This window comes from Podarcis raffonei, chromosome 14, assembly GCF_027172205.1.
Source record: "Podarcis raffonei isolate rPodRaf1 chromosome 14, rPodRaf1.pri, whole genome shotgun sequence".
NCBI lineage: Eukaryota > Metazoa > Chordata > Lepidosauria > Squamata > Lacertidae > Podarcis > Podarcis raffonei.
In genome coordinates this window covers 4,796,272-4,821,735 of record NC_070615.1, presented here as the reverse complement: position 1 = coordinate 4,821,735, position 25,464 = coordinate 4,796,272, and the positions used below count along the sequence as shown (strand labels likewise).

At 45.2% G+C, this 25,464-nt stretch overlaps 1 protein-coding gene across 3 annotated transcripts in view; it reads right to left on the bottom strand.

The window, feature by feature from the left end:
* Nucleotides 1–887: 887 nt before the first annotated feature.
* The window catches only part of TLN2 (talin 2), a 173,650-nt gene continuing 149,073 nt past the window's right edge, over nt 888–25,464 (bottom strand). For 2 of the 3 annotated variants that reach the window (XM_053366097.1, XM_053366098.1), the window contains exons 46-57: nt 23,167–23,350; nt 22,077–22,202; nt 21,575–21,691; nt 20,107–20,292; nt 18,947–19,054; nt 16,056–16,161; nt 15,208–15,332; nt 8,795–8,920; nt 8,281–8,343; nt 7,074–7,256; nt 5,707–5,832; nt 888–4,880 (exon numbers count right to left, since the gene is read on the bottom strand). In XM_053366097.1, coding sequence (XP_053222072.1) covers nt 4,752–4,880; nt 5,707–5,832; nt 7,074–7,256; nt 8,281–8,343; nt 8,795–8,920; nt 15,208–15,332; nt 16,056–16,161; nt 18,947–19,054; nt 20,107–20,292; nt 21,575–21,691; nt 22,077–22,202; nt 23,167–23,350 — 1,579 coding nt within the window. In that variant the 3' untranslated portion in view covers nt 888–4,751. The remainder of the gene's footprint in view (nt 4,881–5,706; nt 5,833–7,073; nt 7,257–8,280; nt 8,344–8,794; nt 8,921–15,207; nt 15,333–16,055; nt 16,162–18,946; nt 19,055–20,106; nt 20,293–21,574; nt 21,692–22,076; nt 22,203–23,166; nt 23,351–25,464) is intronic. The other variant, XM_053366099.1, reaches the window with a different exon arrangement.

The window sequence follows — 25,464 nt, the reverse complement described above, 5'->3', positions numbered from 1 at the left end:
CCACAGTCTGCATTGGCCTTCATTCCAAGGAAACTGAACCCTGGAGTCTCTTGCTGCTCAGAGATTGAGGTATGTGCAACACTGTTTAAGGCTTACAAGATCATTCAAGTTACGCAGCATAGGGCAAGAATTCAAAGCAGAGTTGCTCGGCTATGAAAGCAGTCCTGAGACCCGTGGTTGAGAGCAGCACAGGTGGGCACAGCTCTCTCCAAGCACTCTCTTGCCTCGATTCTGATGGCAGGGCCAGCCCCCCACAGCCGAGCCTTGTTTCCCTCACTTATGGGTGACCTCTTCACCTGTTTCCAAAAGCTTTCCCCAAACCACAAGCCCTGGACTTGTGGAATGAGTAAGGAATGAGACAGGGAAATGCACTGGAAACCATGGAACAATCACCACTTGATACTTCATTTAAGCTGGCACCTTCTGTGCCACCTTTTAATCACGGGCTGAAAACCTGCCCATTCAGGCGTTTAAGAATACCTTCCAAATGGTTAATTGATGTCTTGTTTTAAACATTTTTACATGGTGTTTATTGTAGCTTTATAATTTTAAAGATAGCATTGTGGTATACAGGCAACCCCGTTTCTGCAGGGGTTGCGCTCCACGTCAAAGTGTGTGTCTGTGGAGTGTGCATAGGCCCCCTCCCTCTTCTGCATCCAAAAGGACCCCTGTTTGTGGTTGCACGTCAACTGGATGTGCCTAAAATGGCAGACACCTGTATACATTTTTTAAAAAGAATGAACAACCTCCATGCACACAGATCAGCATGAAGTCTCAATGAAGAGGTTGCCTGGAAGAGCCCAGTGCTAGTTGAGTAAGATATCTTTCTTTCCCAGGTTTGGGACAGACTTGCCAGGCAGCAGCTGGTGAGAATAAAAGAGAGCCTGTGCCATCAAAAGTTTTATTTATGGTAAATACAAAACAGTTTTGTGGGCCAGATAAATAGTGTACATACAGTGTAACATCAAGACGGAGTGTGCGCTCCTCTCGTACTTTTCCTTGCGCAGGCGACCTTGCAAACAGGAGCACATCGTCTCTGTCACCACACAAGTGTCTGAATCATTCAGAAGTTCTTCGGTGCTCACACCAACATTCAGAGTTTGGCAATGTCAATAGTGGTTTTGTTGAAGAACAGAAACAAGGCTGACAGTCCTGAATCCCAATTGTTTGCAAATGAGAAATTTAACACTCTTCCAATGGGAGCAGGGGTGAGACTTGGATTTGGGTCATTTACTGGAGGCAGGGGAGGACCTGTGGAGACGTTAAAGGCAAAGGCGGTTCCTCATGGAAAGATGCTCAGTTGCTAAACAGGCGTTTGCCACGTCACAATTCTCTTTAGAGATTCTTAGAGCACTTTTTTTTTGGGGGGGGGGATTTAATTGCCCGAGAAGAGCCATGCTAGGAGATCAGGGGATGGGGTGAAAATGGGCACCACCCTTCTTTAGTGGAACATTTTCCAAGTCTGCTTCGCTTTCTTGTTACTGCTGCAGGTGATAAAAGCCAAGGATGTTAAAACTCTTGATGTCAAGGTCATCTCTTTGCTTTATGCTTGGTCCAAGGCATTTGGGGGCTGGAGGCAGAGACCCAAAAGGGTCCTCTGTGCACAGCGACACTATCTATCCAGATGCTCTCCTCCTGTGCAAGCCTTTCTGAAGCCTCCCCTTCATTTCAGTGGGGCTTCTGCAGGCGACCTTCGTGATTCTTTGCCCTGCCTGCACGGAGGGCAATGGGTGTTTTCTTCCCACAGGCCCAAAATGCCTTGTGCTGGTTCTGCTCACTTTCATAAATGTGCTTTCTGCAAGCTGAAGTCAAAACAACTCCCCCCACTCCAAACATTGCATTTTGAGTGGTTGCACCTCAAATTTTAAATGCGCAGGGCCAAATGAAGAGCATTCTGAGAGCCTCAGCTCTCAATTGTTAATAAAAGCAAGTTTCCAGCCCTGAGAAAATATGCTTGGGAGTGTATGGACCATGTTTGCTGAAACATCAGAAGCTGCAGAGGAGGCGAGGGCAGCTGAATAAGCTTCTCAGTGGCTGGGAGTCTAACAATGATGTTCCACAGAGTTATTGGACCCTCCTCCATGATTTGGAGAAATGGAATAAATTATGGAAAGGAATTAATCTCACAGAATGAATTATGAAATGCACTCAATCTGTTGCAGACTTTCAATAACGTTTTACATTGCCCTGTACAAAGCCTTCAGAGACTGACAGTGAGACCTCCCTCAAAGAGGGGTCCAAATCTGCCAGGACCCCAAACTTTGCTAAAGTTTTCTGTACTTGCCAAGGATTCTGCAGTCTGACAGACCTTAAAATGCTTCAGCATAAGAGACGAGACAAAGCCTTTAAAAAAACAACAACTGCTGGCACAATAACATTTCCTAAGGAAAGGCTAAAATTGTACCATAAATTATAGCCTAGCCTTACAGCAAGTTGTTGGCAACTAGAACCCTGTCAAGGCCTGAAGTAGACTGTGGATTTGGAAGGGGAAACACCAGGCCCTCTTTTGCATTCCACCAACAACAAATCAATTTCCTGCCTGTCCCACAGTCATTTGGTCAGCCCTTGGGGAACAATAAATGAAACATGATGCACCCATTTCCAAGAGAGTGAAAAGATGATAAAGATGCTCTGCTGGACTGTTGCTCATCAGGCTGCATTTGGAGGAACAGTCTATATTAAGGAAAAAATAAAAAGAAAGCCCCCATTCACTTCTCTGGATTTGGAAAGCCATTTTTTTTAGGGTGGGGAAGAAGAGCCCCCATTCAGCTTTCTTCCTGCTTAGTCAGCGACAGTCTTCATGGCACTGGCACCAACCCACAACTTCCCACCTGCTGTCTGAAATAATCCTGTCCACAGGCAGCTCTTCCAGAGCTTTCTGTGAACCAGGCAACACAACCCCCCTTTCTTCAGGCCCTGCCTGCATCCCACCACAGGCAGGCAAGGCCTCCGCTGGAGCTTTGCATATCACACCTGGCGCCCAAGGCTTGCGCAAGATTTCAACTGCGTTCGGAGAGCATTATTTCTGCAAAAAGTGTAACTAAGCCAGGAAGGCTGCTTGGTGCAATTTGGAGCAGGTGAGCTAGTTTCATGGCATTCAGGAGGGCTTGGGAAGGAAATTCTTTTCCAGCCAGTAGACTGGGAGGCTTGTTCTGAAGACTTTTGCCACAGTCTGAGCATGATAGATAATTAATTATGATGATTCACAACCTCCAGTTTAGTTTCCCCATTTTCAGTTATGTGGCAAACTCTATTTGTATGAGAAACATAACATTGTAATGGTATCTTGTCTGAGGATTTATGGCGCATCGGGTGAAGAGCATTGCAATACCTTTGAAACAGCATTTTCTTAAGTTTATTTTTTCTAGAATGCTGTTCCTTGGATAGCAACACAACGATCATCTCCCAGAAAAATACTGTTTTACTGGCCAGCCGTTAAATTTCCAGATATTTTTCTTCACAGTTGATAAAAGCAGCTTTTGATTTCCCCTGCAAAATGTAACATTTGTGAAAGTATGGGGGAGGGGGCAGTGGGTAGGAGAGATTCCACAGGAAAAATGGAAGTACATGCCACTGGTCCTCATGGACTCCTCCTTTTTGAACTCAGGTGGTAGCACAAACCCCAGAAAACCTAAATGGCTGCCTGGGGGCAATGTGGGGCAGTGGTCTGCTAGGTAGCATCCTCTCTGATATTACACCTCATGGATCACATCTAGCGATGCTCAAGCACAAATTCATAATATAAGCCAGTTCTTCACTAAAATGAGAGAGAAAAGCTGTTGAGTTTAGGATTGAGATGTGTTTTGTATTAACAGGCTGGTATTGGCCAGGGCTGATGGGAATTGTAGTCTCAAACATCCAGAGGGCCACAGGTTAGCAAAGGCTGGTTTAAGCAAGAGGTATACTTAATCAAAAAGGCATTTTCCTTCATGAACCTGCTACTCTGCTCTTTTGAAAAAATGAACGCCGGTTTGTCTTTCTTGGGTTACTTTATCCCCCCCAAAAGGATAACTATTCTAATTCCTTGTGGGCTAGAAACCTGAATCCATCCCCCCAAAGGAAAAAAACACAACTGTACAAAGAATGGGGTGACGCGTGGCAATGTGCCAATATGGATACTTCTAGTGCAAACAGTTACCGAGAAAGTTCCCCCAACATTTAGAGCGAACCAGCCCTATATGACACTGGAGAGGACAAATACTTTCCCTCCACAAAGCCAACACATTCAAATGTCTGGTTTCTCTGGGACATGGCTGCTGCCTCAAGTCTTGGAAGGAAAGAGGGCACAAGAAAAAGAAAAAGAAAGAAAGAAAGAAAGAAAGAAAGAGGAAGAAGAAAAAGAAGAAAACCCACCAGCAGTTTCATTTGGGTAGCTTATTTGAATCATGGACTTCTAAACACCGTCTTCCTACATATTATAATACCAAAGTCCTTAACGCTAGTCAAAGAGGATAATAAATAGATCAAAACTTCTGATTATGATATAATACTGACTTTATAACCCCTTGTGTAAAAAAGTGAGGCTCTCTCTCCTGAGATACAGCAAATAAGGGCGGGGTGGGGGGTGGGGAGACCATAACACTGTACCATCAGTCGGTTGACCAGCGCACCGTAGCTGAAGAGTCGGGAAACCACAGCCCACCCTCTGCTTCTCTCCTGCCCCAAAACCTATTTCAGGAAGTGCCTGGTAGTTTCTTCATCTTCTACCCCTTCAGTTCAGGTTTCTTTCAAGCAAAACCACCAGGGAAAGGTTAGCCTTCATCTTCCCGCAGTTCAGTAGGGAGAAATTTGTATTGCTGCTGACGAATCTGGGCTAGCTTTTTCCTTGCCTCTTCCAGCTCCCGCTCCTTCTTCAGCATCTCCTCCTGCGCCGCGATGATCTAGAAGAATAAAGGACAGTGATGGTGCCACAGAAATAAACCAAGGATGACATAAATAAAGCACAGTACGATCGAATCTTACCCAGGGGTTCAGTTCCAACGGTTCCACATGTACCTGAAAACACGTGTACAACAAAGCCATGTAAACGCCGCCACATGAGCATACCTAGGACTCCAAAGCTGGAAAACGTGGTGCAAAAAGAGCTCTTAAGCTCTTTGCTTTGCTTACTGGGCAAGGCCCCACACAGCACACCAGGTCTGGGATGCTCTCATGAGATCTCATGGGGCCATCTGAGATCCCCCAAGAGCTCACGCAACCACCCCCAGGCTTCCAGAGCTGGTGTGCTGAGAGGGCCTTGCATGGAAGCAAGGCAGAGAACTTAAAGCTCCTTTCACACCAGGAAAACCTTGCAGGCATTAAATTCCTGCAATTTCAATTGGATGGCCTTCAATTGTGCAAGGTTGGAATTGCACAAGTTATATGCGTGTTAGATGTGATCATACTGTACGTTTAAGCTGACTGCAATTGCTCTGCACATGCAGGGAACTGAAACCCAACAGATTTCAGAATGTCATGCAGAGTCTCATTTACTTTCAATGCCATTCAGAGTCTCGTTTTTCATAGAACCCAAGGTGGCAGGCAGGCAGGCATGAGGTCCTCCATCCAGGCAGTGACCAGGCCCAGCGGGACACATTCAGCCCCTGATCCTTAGGTTATCTACTTTTGCCGTCACATAACCTACTGTATTATATGGACTCTTCTCAACATGGTCTCAACAGGAGAGAAAAGGTGAAAATGACGGACAGGTGAAAGATTATTACTGACCTGTGCAATGCCTCCCACAAACTTTGTTTTCACCACAACATCGTCATCGTCAGCCTTACCAAACGCTGCCTTCTGGGCTGCCCTGACCAGATTATCCGATGCACGTTTGACAGCATTCCCTGCGGCCTACAGAAGGAGCAGATAAAGAAGTTAGCAGTATCAATGGCCAGGGATGATGACAGTTGCATTTCAGCAACATCTGGCGGGCCAAAGGTCCTGCACACCTGGTGTAAGTTAACCTTCTCCCACCTGACATGCTCCAGATGTTTTTGGACTCCCAACATCCCTGCTGGCTGGGGCAGATGAAAGTCCAACAACACCTGAAAGACACTAGCTTGGGGAAGGCGGCTCTAAGCTTTTTTTGGGGGTGGGGGGTCTGAAGGGTCTCTTGCTCCTGGATCGTCTCTTCAGGTCATCTTTGGAGCCTTATCTCTGCACCCTTTCAACTCTAAAACCAGGCAGGGGCACTATATGAAAGTTGGTAACCAGATCCTAAGCCATTTCTGCCTTTACAGATAAGAATGAGGACTGAAAACTGAGCCCAGAAAGGAATAGCAAATAAACCCACTGGAGTTCCACGTGAAAAATAGTCTCTATCTTGATCCCACCAGGACTTTACCCTTGAGCCTGCTGACCATTAATGCCACAAAGCATCCAGTTCATTTAATGAACTTTTGCAGTGAGTCCATTGCCAGTTATAACAAGCTTTAGAGGAGCATTCGGAACTACCATTAGAGGGCATATGTAGTGCAACTCAAGAGTGAGGTGCATCACTCCAGCCATGAACTTGCTGGTTGGCCTTAGGCAATCGGTGGGAACCTTTTTGGCCCTGTGGGTTAGATCTTTATCTCACCTCAACTTTTGAGTGCCATCATTATGAAAACAGATGATTGACAGGTGGGTGGTCCTATCTACTTCGACAAGTGGGCAGGGCCACCTACCTATCAATCCTGTGGTGTCAAAATGATGTGAGGTGATTTGTGGTCTCCCCAACCCATCTAAATTTGGCAGTGGTCTCCCCAACCCATCTAAATTTGGGGGAAGATTGTGACCAAGCAGAACCAAACTCCCATGGATCAGCTGATGGACAGGGAGTTCAATCCTGCCTTCTGCAGGCTCACCTATCTAAGTTGCATCTCTACCTCCCCCATGTGTGATGTCAAGAAGGGGCAGGTAAGCGTGGTAGGCTAAACCAGGCCCTAGGCTCCCCAACCCTGCTAGATGGTGGTAACAATACTGACCTACATTGCAAGGCTGTTGTGCTGAATCAATGCAAGGCATGGTGAGGATACCAAACCTGACCTCCTGCATCAAGCTAAGCAGCTTTCGCAAAAGATGAGAGATTTGAGCCACGCAACCTTCCTTACCTGCAGCCTCCTCATGGCCTCCGAGTCTTGATCTGCTTTCACTTTACAAGCCACCAGCAACTGTGCCGTGGATGCTGCCACTTGCTTGGCAGAGGAGATCAGTTTCTCCTCGCTGGCGTGGCCTTGGACTGAAGCATTGGCCGCTTCACAGAGGTTGCTGGTAGCAGCTGCCACCATTCGGGCCTGGAAGGGGCAACAACAGAATATCAGGCCTGGCTTTATTGCTGGGTCAGGCCAATGGTCCACTAGGCTCAGCCGGGGTCAGATGAAAGAAAATCTAAAATGCCAGGATCTGTGCTGGAATCATGTCCAGCAGCAAAATCCATCTTCTGGTCTTCTGCTCCCCTTCACCTCCCAGTGAGATCCTGTCTGATTCCAGGGCCCCAAGGTTTATTGAGAAGGGTGGGCAGGGGAGAGACGCAAAAAGTGTGTGACTCTTTCTGCCTTTATATAGTATGCTGCACCCCAGTCAAACAAAATCCAGGTTTCTATTTCATATTTCGCCCCCCCCCCTAAAATTTATATCCCGCTTGATTGTAAAAACAAGCCAACTGTCCAGGCAGTTTACAAAGTTTTCACACCCACCCACCCTTATCTCCATCCACAGAAGCAAGAAGCATTATCACAGTTCAAGAGAGTCAGTGGGGTGTAGTCGGTAAGGCTGTAGACCATTTCAAATCCCCACTTTGCCACAACTGCCCCTCAGCCCAGGACTTAGCCTAGTGGGCTGCTCTCAGTGGGCTGTGTTAGGATGGAATAGGGTGTGGAGAGCCATGTACACCACCTTGAGCTCCTTTCTGGGAAAGGTGAGATATTAATACAATAAATAACAGGTAGCACACCAGAAAAGCTAAGCAGAGCCCGGTATGGTTTCAAATTGGATGGGGAACCGTGTGCTGAGATTCTTGCATTGCAGGGAGTTGGACTAGATGACTCTATGGAAATAAAAAAGGGCACAATCCAGCCAGGCAAAAGTGCTCAAGGGCCCCCAAAGCAGGGGTAGCAAGGGCCATGGCCCATGAGGGAGTCCCAGGGAGGCTTGGGAGGCTGCATCCAGCCCCCTACCCTCTGCTTCAACAGGAAATATGCAATGCTTCTGTCCCAACTGCAGAGCAACAGGGGGTTGGGCGGATCTGATCAGGCCAGCAGAGAGCAGATGGTGGCTACCTTTGAAAAGGTGGAAGGAGAAAAATCTGGACTAACTCACGGCGGAAATAAGTCCCTGAGACCACTGTCCATCATCAGCTGCATTGGCAGGGATGGCTCCAACCTAGAAACACAGTTCAGACAAAAATAATTAGCAGGAACAATTAATTATTAATGACTTATGTGGTGGGATTGATAGCATGAAAGCAACGTTTCATAAAACATTTAGATGGCTTTGGGCCTTGCATCAACATCTGGGGGAAATGGGACAGGGTACATGAGCAGCAGCTGCCTTATGACAAACAGCTGGGCAGCGCTTAACTGTGAGGCCACAAGGCAATTGCCTCATAGCTGCAGGGACCATAAGGGCTGCTGCATTAGTGTGTAAAGCTGTAAGAAATGAGAGACGGCAAGCTATGCTGCATCTGAACTGTATCGGGAGACAGGCAGATGATGGGACGTTATTCCAGCACAGCTGCCCCAGCATCTGTTCCCTGAACTCCACCAGCCGATGTGTCATCTCATAGTTAAAAGTGGTGACTTACATTTTCATGGGCAGAGTCTTGCTCACTAACCTTGCCCTGGGCAACCAGCTCCCTCTGAGCTGCAGACGCGGACTTGACAAGCGCGCTGGTGGCGGCTGCAATGGATTTAGCTGCTTCAAGGATCTGCTCTTCAAAATCCAGGGTCTCGTCTGCCTGCTGTAACCAGAAGAGGAGACTGTCACCTACAGTTCTTTTGAAATCTCAGCAGTTTTGCCCTTGCCTGATGAATACTCAACTAGGGGGTTTGGACCAGATGACGCTTTGAGACCCTTCCAACTCTATAGCTCTATTCTATGATACCATTAAAATAATAATAAAGGAGCAGGAAGAGGCACATTCCACACAAGGCTCTCTAAGTCTTCCTGCGCCAGAAGAAGAATGCAATAAGAGAGGAGGATTAAACAAAATACTGGCTTTATTTGAAAGAAATGTGGCAGGCATATTTCTGCTGATTTGTTGCTTGGTTAGCCCAGTGGTGACATGTGCCCCAGGTCTAGGGCAGGGATCATGCTCAAAAGGCATCACCATGTTACTTAGGTGCAAATGGACACCACTAGTAGGATAAGCTACCAGCATGTAGCCTGTAAGGCGCTGGTGTTCAAGTGGGGGGTTGGGATGCTCTGTGGGGCCACAGCCTGACCCAAGGGCAACAGCCACATACCAGAATATGGGTGTGTGCTTTTTTAAAAAGTTCCAGAAACATGTCTCCTGGCTCTGACACCTACTGATGACTATTGCAGCAAGTGATTTGATGGTGTTGGGTGGTGAAGCTCCTGCCAGGCTTTGGGTGGTGCAGCTCTGGAGCAGGCATGAGGAACCTGTGGGCCGTTCAGAGTAGACTGGCCCAAGTCATTCTGCTGCAGAGGGCAAATTTATTCCAGAAGCCAACCAGAGTGGCTGCTGAATCTCACTTCAGCACTGGCAGCGGGACACTTGGGACAGCTTCCTCCACTGCACCCAAGGACGCAGCAGGCTTGTTCATGGGGTGCAGGGCATATGGCAGGGGGTGCAGAGTTCTGTCTGCTCCATGCGCCTCAGCAACTGCTACCTGAGGCAGCTATGTCACTCTGCTTAATGGTATGGTCGGCCCTGCCTATGGTTTGTTGATGTACCAGCCCCATCTGTCATGGTTCATGGTCAGGAATGATGGGAGTCCAACAATGTTTGGAGGGAGACCAGGTTCCTTCCATATGTGGTGCAGAGAGGCTGAGAAAGCAAAAGGCCTCAGAAAGAAGGAAGCAGAGCCTGAAAGGGCAGAAGGCCAAAGAGGGCAGGAAGGAAGACCCCTTGGAGGGGAAGGTGTGGGACTTGGGGGGTAGAGAGTGCAATTAAAAGATGGGGGAGAGAGGGTCATCAGTGGTAAGAGTTGCCTCTGGCCAAGAGCTACTGATACAAGGACATGGTTTGAAATATCCACCCCCCCAAGCTGAAACAATCACAAATGTGGGGGAATTAATTTGGCTTTTATTATGCAGACTCTGAAATAATGGGAAATGAAGAACAAAAAGCTAAACTAATAGTTAACAATGTGGTGACAGAGGAATTTCAGATAGAGAAAGGGACACGACAAGGCTGCCCAATTTCCCCACTTCTTTTTATTTCGGTCCTGGAGGTTTTGCTAAACATGATCAGAAGGGACCGTTTGATTAAAGGTATACAGGTCGGAGCCAAACAATATAAATTGAAAGCTTTTGCAGATGATTTGGTATTGACGTTACAGGAGCCAGAATCTAGTGTTAAAAGAGTATTAGAATTGATTCAAGAATTTGGTCATGTGGCAGGATTTAAGTTGAACAAGTCAAAAACTAAAGTCCTTGAGAAAAACTTAACACCGATAGAGAAAGAAAGGTTTCAGAAGGAGACAGGGTTAACATTGGTTAAGAAAGTAAAATACCTGGGGGTTAATATGACTGCTAAGAACTTAAATCTATTTAAAGACAATTATGAGAAATGCTGGTCAGAAGTGAAAAAAGATCTAGAAATATGGTCAAATTTGAAGCTTTCCTTGTTAGGCCGAATTGCTGCTATAAAGATGAATGTATTGCCAAGAGTGTTATTTTTGTTTCAATCATTGCAAATTTTGGACAAAATGGACTGTTTCAAGAAGTGGCAGAGATATATCTCTAGATTTGTCTGGCAGGGCAAGAAGCCCAGAATAAAATTTAAAATACTAACTGATGCAAAGGAAAGAGATGGATTTGCCCTGCCAGACCTTAAACTTTACTATGAATCAGCAGCATTCTGCTGGTTGAAAGAATGGCTGCTTCTTGAGAACACAGACATTTTGGATTTGGAAGGTTTTAATAATGTTTTTGGGTGGCATGCATATTTGTGGTACGACAAGGTTAAAGCTCATAAAGCATTTAAAAATCATATTGTCAGGAAAGCATTGTTTAATGTCTGGATAAGATATAAAGACTTACTTGAGAATAAAACCCCAAGGTGGTTGTCACCAATGGAAGCAAAGGCTCAGAAAAAGCTCAATATGGAGGCCAAATGGCCGAAATATTGGGAAATTTTGGAACAGGAAGGAGACAAATTGAAATTGTAGAGTTTCGAGAAATTAAAAGATAAAGTGCGAGATTGGCTTCATTATTATTAAATAAGGGAAGCCTATAATTTGGACAAAAAAATTGGCTTCCAGGTGGAAAAATCGAAATTGGAAACAGAATTGTTAGATCCTAAAACAAAGATACTTTCAAGAATGTATAACTTGCTGTTGAGATGGAATACTCAAGATGAAACGGTTATATCTGCTATGATCAAATGGGCACAGGATGTTGGACATAACATTATGTTTGCTGACTGGGAACAGTTGTGGACCACTGGTATGAAATTTATGGCATGTAATGCCTTAAGAGAGAATATTATGAAAATGATATATAGGTGGTACATGACACCAGTCAAGCTAGCAAAAATCTACCATTTGCCCGATAATAAATGTTGGAAACGTAAAGAAAATGAAGGTACATTCTTTCACCTTTAGTGGACGTGCCCAAGGATAAAGGCTTTCTGGGAAATGATATATAATGAAATGAAAAAGGTATTTAAATATACCTTCTTGAAGAAACCAGAGGCCTTTCTCCTGGGCATAGTCGGCCAATTGGTGCCAAAGAAGGATAGAACTTTCTTTATGTATGCAACAACAGCAGCAAGAATACTCATCGCAAGGTATTGGAAGACACAAGATTTACCCACTCTGGAAGAATGGCAGATGAAAGTGATGGACTATATGGAGTTGGCGGAAATGACTGGCAGAATCAGACACCAGGGAGAAGAGCCGGTGGAAGAAGATAGGAAGAAATTTAAAGACTATTTGCAGAAATATTGTAAAATTAATGAATGCTAAAATGATGTTGGATTGGATTTAAGTGGACTTAGTAACAAGATTAATAAGAACATGTAAAAACGGTTTGATAACGGATGAAAATATAAAGTTGTAATATCTTGAGACATTGAGTTAAGTTTAAAGAAAGAGGGTAAGGATTTGCTGAATTAACTATGTGAATGGGAATACAAAAAAGGGAGGTGTGAGGAGGTCAGAGAAACAAGCTAAGGAGAATTTTAAAAATTTGAAGAACTGATTGTTTTTAATTACTTTTTGTGTTTGTTGTGTTTTATGTATTTTTGTTTTTTTTTGTTTTTTTGGTACCTTTGTTGTTTTGAAATTTCTGTCTTTTTTAAAAAAATTTTTTAATAAATATCTTTAAAAAAAAATAAAAATGAAATAATGGGAAATGAAAATACTATTATGTCAGACCATCTTTCTGTTTCCGTTTTTTGTTTGTTTTTTTGTTTGAATTGCAGGGAAGGGATCTTTTATACACTTGTACTATCGTTCCCCCCAAAAAACTTGCTCTGTGAAATAGTCACTCGAGGTTGAGGATTAACTTTCAAAAGGAAGGTGGCAGAGATTCTCTGGGCTCTAAAACTGCCCTGCAGTAGACAAACCGCCATTATTATTTTTTGCAATGCATGGGAGCTCATATTTGAATATAGGCTCAGCGGAGATTAGCACACAGAGAAGGCTGAGTTCAGCTCTGTTAAGTCACCTCTGTTATCTGTAAGCTTGCTGCCTATTATGTGTACCTCAAGAGTGAAGTCATATTAAGATCTGTTTGGCTGGGCCAGACCAAAGGTACCAGTACCAGCTGCCTGGCCATGACCTGCCATGCGCCTCCGGATGCTTCCAAGCAAGGCACCTGCCTTGGTAGGTAGGCTGAGACCCTACCTACCTGATGGATTTCCTTTCTTACTTCTCCCAGGAGGCGGCGCTCAAGGGTATTCTGCCTCTGTATATGGGGGTTCCAGCAGACAGTCACAGCTGTTAAGCCGTGAAAGGGCCTACCCCTCCACCACAGTTTTTCTTATTCTTTTGGTTTATTTTACAAAACCAACTATGCTACAGAGGCCACTGCTACCACCATGTCAGGTGGCAGGGAGTTCCAAGTCCGCCATCTTCCCACGATGCTTGAAAGAGGGAGCTTGGTTTTCTCCACTGCATGTATCCTCTTAACCAGATCGAAAGAAGCAGCAGAATCGGCAGGCAGTTCTTCTAAACCTTTAACAAGCCTCTTTGCAAACTCCGTTTTGCCTCCTGCTACGTTTTCTAAATATTTATATATCTCTCATCTAAAAAGTCCCCGGAGACAGAGCGGGACACTGTAGGAATGTTTGATATATAGTTGGACTAAATAACAACCTAATATATCAAACATATCACACAGAGTCCTGCAGAAAAAAGGCATCCAGGTTTGGACTCAGCTTGAAATACGGATTAGACTCAACAGCAGGAAGCCACAAGGGGGCTAGATCTCGATAAAACCTTCCCCCGCCCTTCCTCAAACACGGTCCTCCTCCTTCAAATACTGAAGCCAGCAGGGCAAGCTAGATGGGAACCTCAGGGGCAGCAGGCTGCCTGCTTGCGGGAAGGCGGTCTGAAGGGGGGCGGGGGGGGGGCAGCCCATCGCCAGAGCAGAGCAGAGCATCACTGCCCTCTACCTGCATCCTAGCAGAAATCATGGAAAGCCATTTATATCCCTATCGCAGAACACAAAGCAGAGACAAACTGATTTCATTTACTCAACGTGAATAACTTCTTATAAGACTTTCATATCAGGAAGCATCTTGATAAATGAAGAATTTGTAGCACCAACAGGCAATGCAGCAGCCCCACACTGCCTCCCCTCCTCACAACCTTGCTGCGCAAAATGCTTTGACAGTCAATGGAGGTGGTGATCCGCTGTGATGCAGACTTTGCGCACAACCAGAAGTGCAATATAGAGTATAGAATATCCTATATTTCTGCAGTGAGGAGTCTGTGATGTGGAAATCATCCCTTTCAAACCAGCATGCCTTTCACCTGATATTTTTACACAATGTATTCTGATTTAGCGAGGCCTGGGGCACCTGCCTCTGATCACCAGGAAATCCTTCCCGGCCACTCCTCTTGGGTTTTGCCAAATGTCCCCCCCCCTAAAATGTTCTATGGAGAACTGGCAACTTTGTCCCTCAAATCTCTTCTTTATTTTAAGCCTTTGCTGATAATATTGTGAGGATAATCTTTCTTTCTGGAGGGGCCTCATTTTCCTGATATATTTCCAGGACAGAATGGTTCTCTGGAGTCCCTGGACCACAAGAAGGACCAACTTTGCTAGGGGAGTTTTGAGGAGATGCAAAAAAAGGGAGTCACCCTCGTGCTTAAGATCTTCTGATGCGACCCTACTCCAGACCCAACCTTCTGTATCCAGGGCAGCTGTCTACCAGCTCCATCTGGTACGCAGGCTGAGACCCTACCTGCCCGCAGACTGTCTTGCCAGATGCTGCATGCTCTGGTTATCTCCCACTTGGACTACTGCAATGCGCTCTACGTGGGGCTACCTTTGAAGGTGACCCAGAAACTACAACTAATCCAGAATGCGGCAGCTAGACTGGTGACTGGGAGCAGCCGCTGATACCATATAACACTGGTCCTGAAAGACCTACATTGGCTCCCAGTATGTTTCCGAGCACAATTCAAAGTGTTGGTGCTGACCTTTAAAGCTCTAAGCCGCCCAGTATACTTGAAGGAGCGTCTCCACCCCCATCGTTCTGCCCAGACACTGAAGTCCAGTGTCAATGGCCTTCTGGCAGTTCCCTCACTGTGAGAAGCAAAGCTACAGGGAACCAGGCAGAGGGCCTTCTCGGTGGTGGCATCCACCCTGTGGAACGCCCTCCCATCAGGTGTCAAGCAGATAAACAACTACCTGGCCTTTAGAAGACATCTGAAGGCAGCCCTCTTTAGGGAAGTTTTTAATATGTGACATTTTAATGTGTTTTTAATCTTTGTTGGAAGCCGCCCAGAGTGGCTGGAGAGACCCAGCCAGATGGGCTGGGTACAAATAATAAACTTATTATTATTATTATTATTAGTGGGAAGTGAGCTAGCCCTGTCTCTTGCTCACCTTAGGCTTGGCTCTTGGCTTTAGCTGCTCCAACTTCTTTGCAGCAGCTTCAATCGATGCAGCAGCTCCCAGCAACTCTGTCTCGGCAATGACTGTGGGGTCCTCTGGATCTACCCATTCGGTGCCTGCATGGAGTTTTTTTAAAAGAGAAGAACCATCACACCTGTTGCTGTAGCAGCTGAAGCTGGAACAGACCATGCCCAAAGCATGATGTCAGAAGGAAAAGGTGCAGTCAGGAGAGACATCTCCACCCCCTCCAACCCCCCTCTGGCTTATTAGGGCTTTGGATCACGCTGTAAGTATCTACGCTGTGTGTCACCTGGTTAAAGAAATATTAGTTGATTAATTGTATAAGGCTGAGTTGAATTGTATGCAAACTTTTTATCAACTTTATGCATTTTCAGTAGTAAATATAGCTGAATCACATGCAAACTTGATTAATTAAAAACAATAATTTTGAAGCAGACACACACATTTGTTGCTTTTAGATGATGCATTTGGTTGTCCTGGCAAGTGCCATCTACACGCCCCCTCGTGCGTGTGTGTGTGTGTGTGTGTGTGTGTGTGTGTGTGAGTGAGTGAGTGAGAGAGAGTTCTTCTAAAATGCTGCTCATAGTTGCCACATTTTATACTTCTGTTAATTGAAAAAAACCACTCCACCCTCAGCCTATCAGAGCAGCCAATCAAAACTGATTAATCTAAGAGACTAAGCCTTGCAGCCATACTTCTTATTAACTCCTGTGCTTATAAGGCCCAGTGAAATGAATGTGGTTGGCAGTAGATTCCTATCTCTGAGCCCAGAAGGTGAGATCATTTGCATGTTATGACAGCAGAGCAGCCAAACTCACCTTTCATTGCTTCAGCTGACTGTATGAGCTCTGTGACAGCACTAGCAACCCTCTTTGACAAGGCAGCCAACTGATGCTTCAGTTCTGGGGTGGGCTTCTGGAGAATCTGGAGGTGCAAATTAGAGTGGAGACTAACATTTTAGTCCTGTGCCAGAAGTCTGTAGATGTTCAATCTTTGTTTGCTACCCAAACAGCAGTTGCTTAGGCACCATCGCTCTTTCTTTTGCAGAACAAGTCCTCCTTCCTGGGTACTTGAGCCCAGCCAATCAGGGTCCATAGAAGCATTGCTACTTCAGCATCAATTCAGAGTGAGGGCAACCCTTCCTGGAGCAGTTCCTAATTATTTCAAATGGAGCTTCCATCAAAGAAGATCCACTTAGTTGTATTTTCCTCTAAAATAAAAAAGCTCCATATGTTTTAACCTCTCCTTATAAGGAAGGGGGTCCAACCTCCTCTTGATACAACAGCAAGTAAGGTTGTTGAGAGTGAATGAGTAGACCCAGAACCTGGGAATCCTGGTATTCTGGGCAAGGGCTTGCCCAGCCCTCGCCTCCTAAACTGGCAAGGGAACTCACTGCTAGTTTGGAACGTAAGATGCTTTTCTCACCCTATAATTAACCTGACCTTAGGTATAATTCAATGGCAAATGCTGCACATAAATCTAAGCCACGATTTGTTCTAACCAGAGTTTTGTCAACAAACCATAAATTATGTCAGAGATAAGCAAACAAGCTGGGCTTAGTTTCTTCAAAGCTTTGTTCATTTCCCAACTGTTCTTGCCTTGTGCCTCTGTAGCTTCGTGAGAGTCTGGGGTGGTTGTGGTGAAACAAACCATGGCTAAGCTGGGTCTGGACATAATGTCAAGCCATTGTTAAAGTGAGATATGGTTTGTAGGTCATTGCAATTTGATGCCAGAAAACGAACCATGGTTAGTCTATTGGACTGAGTTGGGATATTTGAATAAACCACACTTTGGTGAAACCAACCAAGTTATATGTGAACTGAGCAACAGCAATCTCATAAAATGCATTCATATCTTAAGGTCCAAATCAGTTTTTGGTTATGTCTCAGCGCTGAGGCAGAAAGGGAAATTATTGAAGGTTGGCTTTAAAAATATCTAGCAAATCCCTTTTGAGCAATCAAGCTCCTGAATATAAATGATTCTGCTGGGTAGGTTCCTGTAATGATATTTAAAAGGTTTTATTCTTCTCACACTGTTTGCCTTGTTAGCGACAGGTGATAACACAACTGTGCCTTTTGTTTCTGCCTTATCTCTATTCCAACACATGCCCATTAATTCAATTTAACAAGAAGCTTTACAATACATGTAAAGCAAAATACAAAATACATGGTTCGCTTGTGCTCATCATTGTGCGGGCAATGTAGACGTTTCTATTCAGACGGCTTAATGGCCAAGAGGGAGCTTCTGGCAATTCACTGGCGTGATTGGACTCACAAATTACTTAGATGCAGCTTTTTGGAAGCCACACCCTGTATTGCTAAGAGTTAGAATGTCAATGGAAGACCACAATGTTCAGGGAGGGGGAATGGCAGAGGTGACCTTACTAAGAGATAAGCCAATGTGATCACTTCAGTTGGGAGATTCTGGGTGCCACTGGAGATGGAAGTGGGAGTCAGGCACAGCCAACTCATCAAGTCTATCAGGGCCGGCCCAATGCATTGTGCCGCTTGGGGCAAAACAGAAAATTGTCTGTCCCTGCCTGCTCCTCCTCTGCCACTGCCTGAGGCTACTGGAGGTTGTTTGGGGAAGCCGTGGAGTGAAGGCAGTGGGGGATAAAAAAGGAGGCTGAGGAGCAGCAGACGGTGGTGGCAGCAGGGGTCCTGCTCTTCCCAGGCAGTGCGTGGGCAACAAATGCAGGAGGCGGTGAATGGTACACTCTTGTGCTCCCCGGATCTGCCATCCCTCCCAGCTGCCCCCAATCTGCCTCAGGTGACTGCCTCACTGAGCCTAATGACTGGGCCAGTCCTGGAACTTAAACCCTCTGCTGCTGCACAACGCCTGGGTTTGTTTTAATAAGGTTTCCTGCACCCATACGAGCTGTTACATGGTGCTACTGTTTGAGGTTTCTTCCCCACGCACCAAAAATATCTTTGGGCAGCCGTGGAACATAGAAATATAGAAATTGCCCTTACTCTGAGTCAGATCACTGATGGCTAGAATTGCATTTTACCAGCTTGGGTTGGTGTTGCCCATTCTCATCACATCCAGTCTTGACTACTGTGGTGCACTCTACTACTTAAGAGACAGTCTAGACATTTTACCAGATGCAAAATGCAGCCATTCAAGTCCTGGCAGAGAAAAGGTAGTGGGCTGTGTGACACCATTATCTGGTTAATGGCCTTGTTAAAATTTGCCGTAATTTGGCGCTGCTGGTTTTCATATTGTGGCCATTTCTTCTGGAAGCTTTTGTAACTTATCTGTTTTATTACTGTTTCAATTTGTATTTCAAAATTCACCTTGAGCGAATTTTATTCAGGAAGACAGCAAACAAATACTTCAAAGTTAATTAATAAATCAAATTTATAAATAAACAACAAATCTAGAACATTCCCCCCACTCTGACAGGCAGTGGCTCCCCCGCAGATGAGGCTTTTTCTGTCACCTGTTACCTGATCCATTTTAACTGGAGATGAAGAGGACCTGGAACCTTCTGCATGCAAAGCAGATGTTCTACCACTTCCTCCCCTGCACAATGTACAAAGATGAGGAAGAACACAATCCTACCAGGCTGGTATCCTCTGACCAAGAGATGCCGGTCCTTTGCCTCAGAATATCACAACGCTAACCACAGCAGTCATCACAAACTGGCCTCAACACACCTTTGCTGTCCTTTGGCAAAGATATAGAGGGGTTTTCCCCTGTCCCTTACCATGAGAACATGTTCCAGCAGCTCCAGGTACCCCAGGGTGCACTCTGTTCCGTAGCGGAGAGCTCTTGTCCGGACATCTTCGCTTACGTCGTGGTGGTACGAAGCTTGCTAAGGATGCAAAAGAACATGCTTAGGCAAGAGAGAGGCAGTGATGACGCTATGTTAAAACTCTTCATTTAACAAGACAAGACAATTAAAAAGAAAACCCGGTATCTGAAAACATAACCACTCTAGCAGCACTTGAAAAGGGAAAGCTCTGGCTATAGTCACCTAGTCTTGGGGTAGACATGCATAAGATTGCACAGTCAATAGACAGGTAGATTAAAAAGAGAACCCTGTTTTTTGAAGCAATGTACAGGAACGTTGTCAGTGTTCCCAAAGCAGGCACATACAGAGAGCATCCACTAAAATAATTTAAGAATACTGCTACTAAGTATTTATGTAGCACTTTGGAGTATTCAAAGCACCTTTCACATGTTATCTTGCTGTAATCAAGAGATTTCTAAAGTTTTCATGTTGGTGACACACTTTTCAGACATGCATCATTTCGCAACGCAGTAATTCAGTTTTACTAGCAAACCGGGGGTTAAACTAACCCCTTTCCAGCCCCGGGAGGAGCGCGGGGAGCATTCGTGTGACACAGCTACACACTGCAGCCGACACACTAACGTGTCACAACACTGTGGAAAGCTCTGTTGCAATCCTTAAATATAATCCTGTAACAAAGTGTTAGCATTATAATTCCCTGGTTGCAATATTAAATTTAAGATTAAAAATTAAAACCAAAAATAAAATAATGTTATATCTCTATCTATCTATATCATCTATCTATCTATCTATCAATCATCTATCTATCTATCTATCTATCTATCTATCTATCTATCTATCATCTCACCAATGACCTCATTTCAACTTTCAGTCTTAAAAGCAGTAAAAAACAACCAAAATGGGTCAACAAACAACAAAAACTTATTTTCACTTATTTAAAGGTTATTTAAATACAAATCTGTTTTGCAAGAACAACATCCTTTCATTCAGGTATTTTCCAGAAAGATCAACCCAAGCAACCCAGACCAACATACCAGTACCAGGATTTTTTGGGGGAGAGGTGTTCAAAGAGAAGAGCAAAGCTCCCACCCAGCTCAGCGATGCGTCTGTACCTTGCAAGCTGTCAGCATGTCAGCTACAGCTTTGCGGCTCAGGTTGGCTGTGGCAATCACGTCCTCCTGTCGGCACGAGTTCCCAGCTGCTACGGCTTTGGCTGTCGCCATGGTGATGCCTTTCGTCATCCGGATCGATTCTTCAGGTGATGAGTTCTTTTCAGGAATATCTTTTGACTGAAACACCTACAAGCAAGCCCCCAGCCCCAAACACGTTTGGTTTGGAAGGGTTAAACTCCTGCGTGGAAACAGCCTCCAAAATGTCAAAAAGCAAGGCATTTAAGTGGAAAACAGCTGGTTCCCCCCCACCTCAAACAAAATCATCTCCCAGAGAAGAGGTTTATGTTCCTGATATTCTTTGGACAGAACCACACATGCCTCCACTTGGACGCAGGAACCAGCCACTTCCTTCATTACCCATCTATTTCACCCTTCTCTTTGCTCCCACTTAAATCTGGTTCCCAGAAGCGGGTCTTCTCTTCCTCCAATGTTAGAGGGCCTGCACTACATCCATTCAGCAGTATACCTGACTTACCCCCCAACATGATAGCATATAAGGTACCAAGATGGGAATCTCATGTACAGCGGCTGAAGAAAGCCACTCCTAAATTAGAGTAATATTAGACATGGACCAATGACAGCCTACTATGTCTACTTGCCACCCACAGGATGATGGCTCCACTTCTATGGACGGAAGGAAGCCAGTCTGCACACTGTAGCAACCAGATTTATAATATTTCTTTAATGAAATGCCTCCCTGCACCCCAACAACTTTGCATAATGATTTATATCAGGGATGGGAAATCTGTGGCACTCCAGATGCAGAGGGACTACAGCTCTCATAATCCCTGACCACTGACAATGCTGGCTAGAGTTGACTTGCTCACAGACTTCATTTAAAAATAAAAATAAAATCACAGCCTCTGAAGCAGCCTTTGCTGAATAGGTGCCTTTTCAATTAGAATTGAAAATGGCCATACAAACAAATTTAAGTTACAATAAAACAGAAATTAAGTACAGCAAAAAACATGCAGACATAACTATTTTACAGCATAATCCTATGCATGTCTGCTCAGAAGTTAAGTATCAATGAATTAAATGAGACTTACTTCCAATTAACTATTCTAGGATTGTAGTTTAAACATTTTAACATTGTGCTGAACACTGCTTTAATTTGCTGGTTGTTTTTATTACTTTAAAAATTGTTATTGATATGTTAATTTTGTAAATTGCCTGGAACTAAATCTGGTGTTGGGGTGCACATATTTTTATAATGTAGACATGCACAGCATTGCACTGCAAATTTTACAAAAGCTGAACTGCGCTGTATGAGGACAGAATAGGAGCTGGCCTGAAAAATAGCTGCAGTAACCCCCAGTTTATTTATTTTTAATGCATTGGGTCGGGGACCTAGAGTTTGCTTGCTACTTCTAGAGATTTTGCAAGCATCATTATACAAAGCCTTTACCGTGAGTTCTTGCTTGATGTACTCAATCGTAGCCTCAAGCGCTCTTGTCCCTCGCGTAGCTTCATCTTCTACGGCTTTCACAGTCTTCAGTAGTGACGTGACGTTTGTTACCATTACCTGGAAAGTCAGGAAAAGGAAACTGCTCAACTGCCAGCTCTCATCACAGAATGTTCAAGTGGTCATCCTACCTTTGTAAACTATCCCAACAGTATCAAACTAAGCTTCAATAGACAAGTGGCGAAAACTCAGGAGAAGCAGGTGCAGACCCCAGAACACTCCAAGCAGCCTTTGGAAGGCACAGTCCATAAAATGATTCCTGCCACACCCCAGAGGAGGAAGAGATGTGGTGGTGATGATAGGTGACTCCCTACTGAGTGTGTGGATGTAATTTCAGAGCCTTTGTCCACAACCTTTGAAAATTCTTGGAGAACAGGTGAGGTCCCTACCGAGCTCAGATGGCCAGGTGTGGAACTTGCAAATGGAAAGCCAACACATTTCTTACCTTTGCTGCTCCCTTGAGCTGGTACATGGATGGGTCATCTGCAGGCTTGCTGGCGGCTCCTTTGGTTGCGCCTATGAGGTCAGACAAGGCCTTTGCCACATCCTTAATAGCGTTGATCAGCACAACCTGGAAGGATGGGAAGAAAAAAACGTTGAGATACTGTGGCACTTTGCAAGCTTCAGAAGAGATGAAATGTAAGCGGGGTGTACATCTCAAGATGCGCAGAAATGAATGTGAAAGTGGTACTTCTGGTGTATTCACACAAGCTTCTCAAGCCTTGGCTTCTGTCTGAATTGCTGGTGACTTCATATCCACACTAGTTATAAAATGGTTTCAGGCTCCTTAAGATGTTGCTTTCCTGCTCAAGAAATGTTTTAATGCCAGATCCATTATGGCTGGAGGTACCAGGTGATCATCTGTATATGTAGGAATTGGGGTGGGTGTGTCCCAATATATGACAGTGGCTTTGAATTCATAGAAAGGGGTTCTACTCACACTGAGCCTCAGGTCTCTTCCCAGGCCATGTCTCCCACTGGCCCTAATTCGCACTTTCTTCATGTACTTCTGATGGGATGAAATTTGACTTTGAAGTACCATGAAGCTCTTGCTTGCCTGGACTGATGATGGAAGTGTGTATGTGTATGTGTCACCTCTGACATTTATGTGGCTGGACTGATGTCTACATCTGTTGCTTCATCCATTTACACCTTTGGCCCTGCCTGCTACTGGCATGTGGCCCCTCAAGAGGATACTTGGCCCTCATACCAATGAAAAAAGGTTCCCCTGTCATAGGAACAAAAGAACAGCCTGCTGGATCAGGCCAGTGGGCCATCTAGTCCAGCACCCTGTTCTCCCAGTGGCCAACGAGATGCCTGTGGGAAACACACAAGCAGGATTCAAGCACAAGAGCCAGAAACTGGTATTGAGAAGCATTACTATCTTCAACTATGGAGGCAGAGCATGGCCATCATGGCTAGGAGCCATCAACAGATCTCTCCTCCACTGTCCAGGTCGAAGGCAATATATATATATTGACCTTGGAACAGAGCATCTCAGGAAGCTGAAAACTGCCAGTGCTGGACCCTCTCACCTGTGTTTCTGGGTCACCTGATCCCAGGCTGGCTGCTCCCAGTTTCACAACCTCGGCCAGCTGAGTGATGGTGCTTGCGGATGACTGTGCTGCTTGAGCAAGCTTCTCCTGGCTTGAGGCAGCCCCAGATACCAACAGCTTTGTGTCTTCAACCAGAGCTTTTGCTGTCTTCAGAATATTTTCCCTGGAAAAAGACAAGAGGGAGGTGGGATGGAAGAAAGAGAAGACTCAATTGGTATTCATCTGCACTGTTGCAGAGGACCTGCAAGAGCTTTTAAGATAACCCTCCCAAGGAAAAGGTTGCAAAGTTAAGTTTGAGCAGATGGATTTGCTTTCTTAGCTTTGTACAGAAGTTGCAATGAGTTCTCCTTTGGGAGGAGACCATTTAAGTGTGTGGAATGTGGGAAAAGCTTTAGCTTGAAGGGAAACCTTGCCAAACCTGGAATGTGCTGTATGTAAAAAGTGTGGAGAACAGGTGGAGAACCTGTGGCTCATCAGCTGCTGCTGAACTACAGCTCCCATCGTCCTCCCCGACCTTTTGGGCATGCAGGTGTTGACAGGAGCAGAGTCCCAACAACATCTGGAGGTGTGCCCCACCATTCTTCTTTGTTGACTAAATAATCTGGTATGAGACACTCTGATATGGACCAAGGAAAGATCTGTATTGCTTCACATCTGCACCACCCATTTAAAGCCCTCTTATACTTCTTTAACAGTCATGGCTCCCCCTAAGGTTTCTGGGAACAGTTCCTGGGAACTGTTGTTTCTTAGGGGTCTTGGTCTCCTAACGGATCTCAGCAATCTTACCAAACTACAGTTCCCAGGATTCTTTTTGGGAAGCCACAGCTGTTAAAATGGCATAAGAAGGCTTTAAGTGGACTGTGTGGGTGGTCATTCGATACATACCATATGTTTTGTAAGTATGTAAGGAAACAAAACAATGGAGCCAGATGTTATATGAAAGGAACTGGGATCCAGGGGAAATTTCTGCCATTTCCCTCTGTGGCCCATCTCATGCTGTTCTGGAGGGCTCTCCAACCCTCTGGAGGAGGTTCCAAGGAGAAAAAGAGCTGGAGGGTGAAGGAGTGATCAGCGAAATGTGTGGCCTTCCACACTGACTGGTAGGAGTGTTCCGTTACCTCAGAAGATGCTCCTGGCCAGCCAAGTCTTAGGATGAGATGTGATTGAAACGCCTATACCTTATGTCATATTTTGTGCAAAAAATCCCTTGGGAAGGAGGCCATTTGCTCTGAAAGGCAGCACTAAAATGTTTTAAAGAAAATAAAGAAAATATAAATGCTGCCCTAAAGGTAAAGGTAAAGGGACCCCTGACCATTAGGTCCAGTCGTGGCCGACTCTGGGGTTGCGGCGCTCATCTCGCTTTACTGGCCGAGGGAGCCGGCGTACAGCTTCCGGGTCATGTGGCCAGCATGACTAAGCCACTTCTGGTGAACCAGAGCAGCGCACGGAAACGCCGTTTACCTTCCCGCCTGAGTGGTATCTATTTATCTACTTGCACTTTGAGGTGCTTTCGAACTGCTAGGTTGGCAGGAGCAGGGACTGAGCAACGGGAGCTCACCCCGTCGCGGGGATTTGAACCGCCGACCTTCTGATCGGCAAGTCCTAGGCTCTGTGGTTTAACCCACAGCGCCACCCAAATGCTGCCCTAGCAGCACCTTAAGTTTGCCAGATGGGTTACTGGTGTTTGACTATTTTTTTTACTCCTTAGCCAATTGATCATCAGCCAATTGATTGTGTTGTTTTACACTTAAAATGATAAAGTCCCTCCTGCTGCAATATTCACTAGACTCTACTGTGTCCTTAGCATATTAACTTCATTTGTAGGCTGCCAATAACAAAAACTTTTTCATATGCAACTGTGTCCATTACACCCAGTGGAAGGATGCATAGCAGCCCCCCAAGACTTTGCTCACACACTTCAAAGCACATCTTTGCAACTGCAAGGACTAATAGCATGCTCTTAAAATAAGCAAGGTGCTGAGATTCTCAGGAAGCTGAGTCTTATGTCTCTGACAAACTCATGGTTCATATAACAATAAACTGGTTCTTGAGTGAAATGCTGTAACTTTCAAACAAGGGAGTTCTGGCCTGCTTTCTGATATGGAAAAGGGTGGAACTGGTAACATTAAAAACCACCAGGTCCTGCCATTTCTCAGCTCATCGCTGTGAGTGTGCTGCCACCGTCTGGTGAATGTGAAGAGTGGGAGAGATTTCACCTGAACTTGAAGTCGCAGAGGTGGGCAAGAAGCATTTTGACAGCAGTGAGAGCGTGACCAC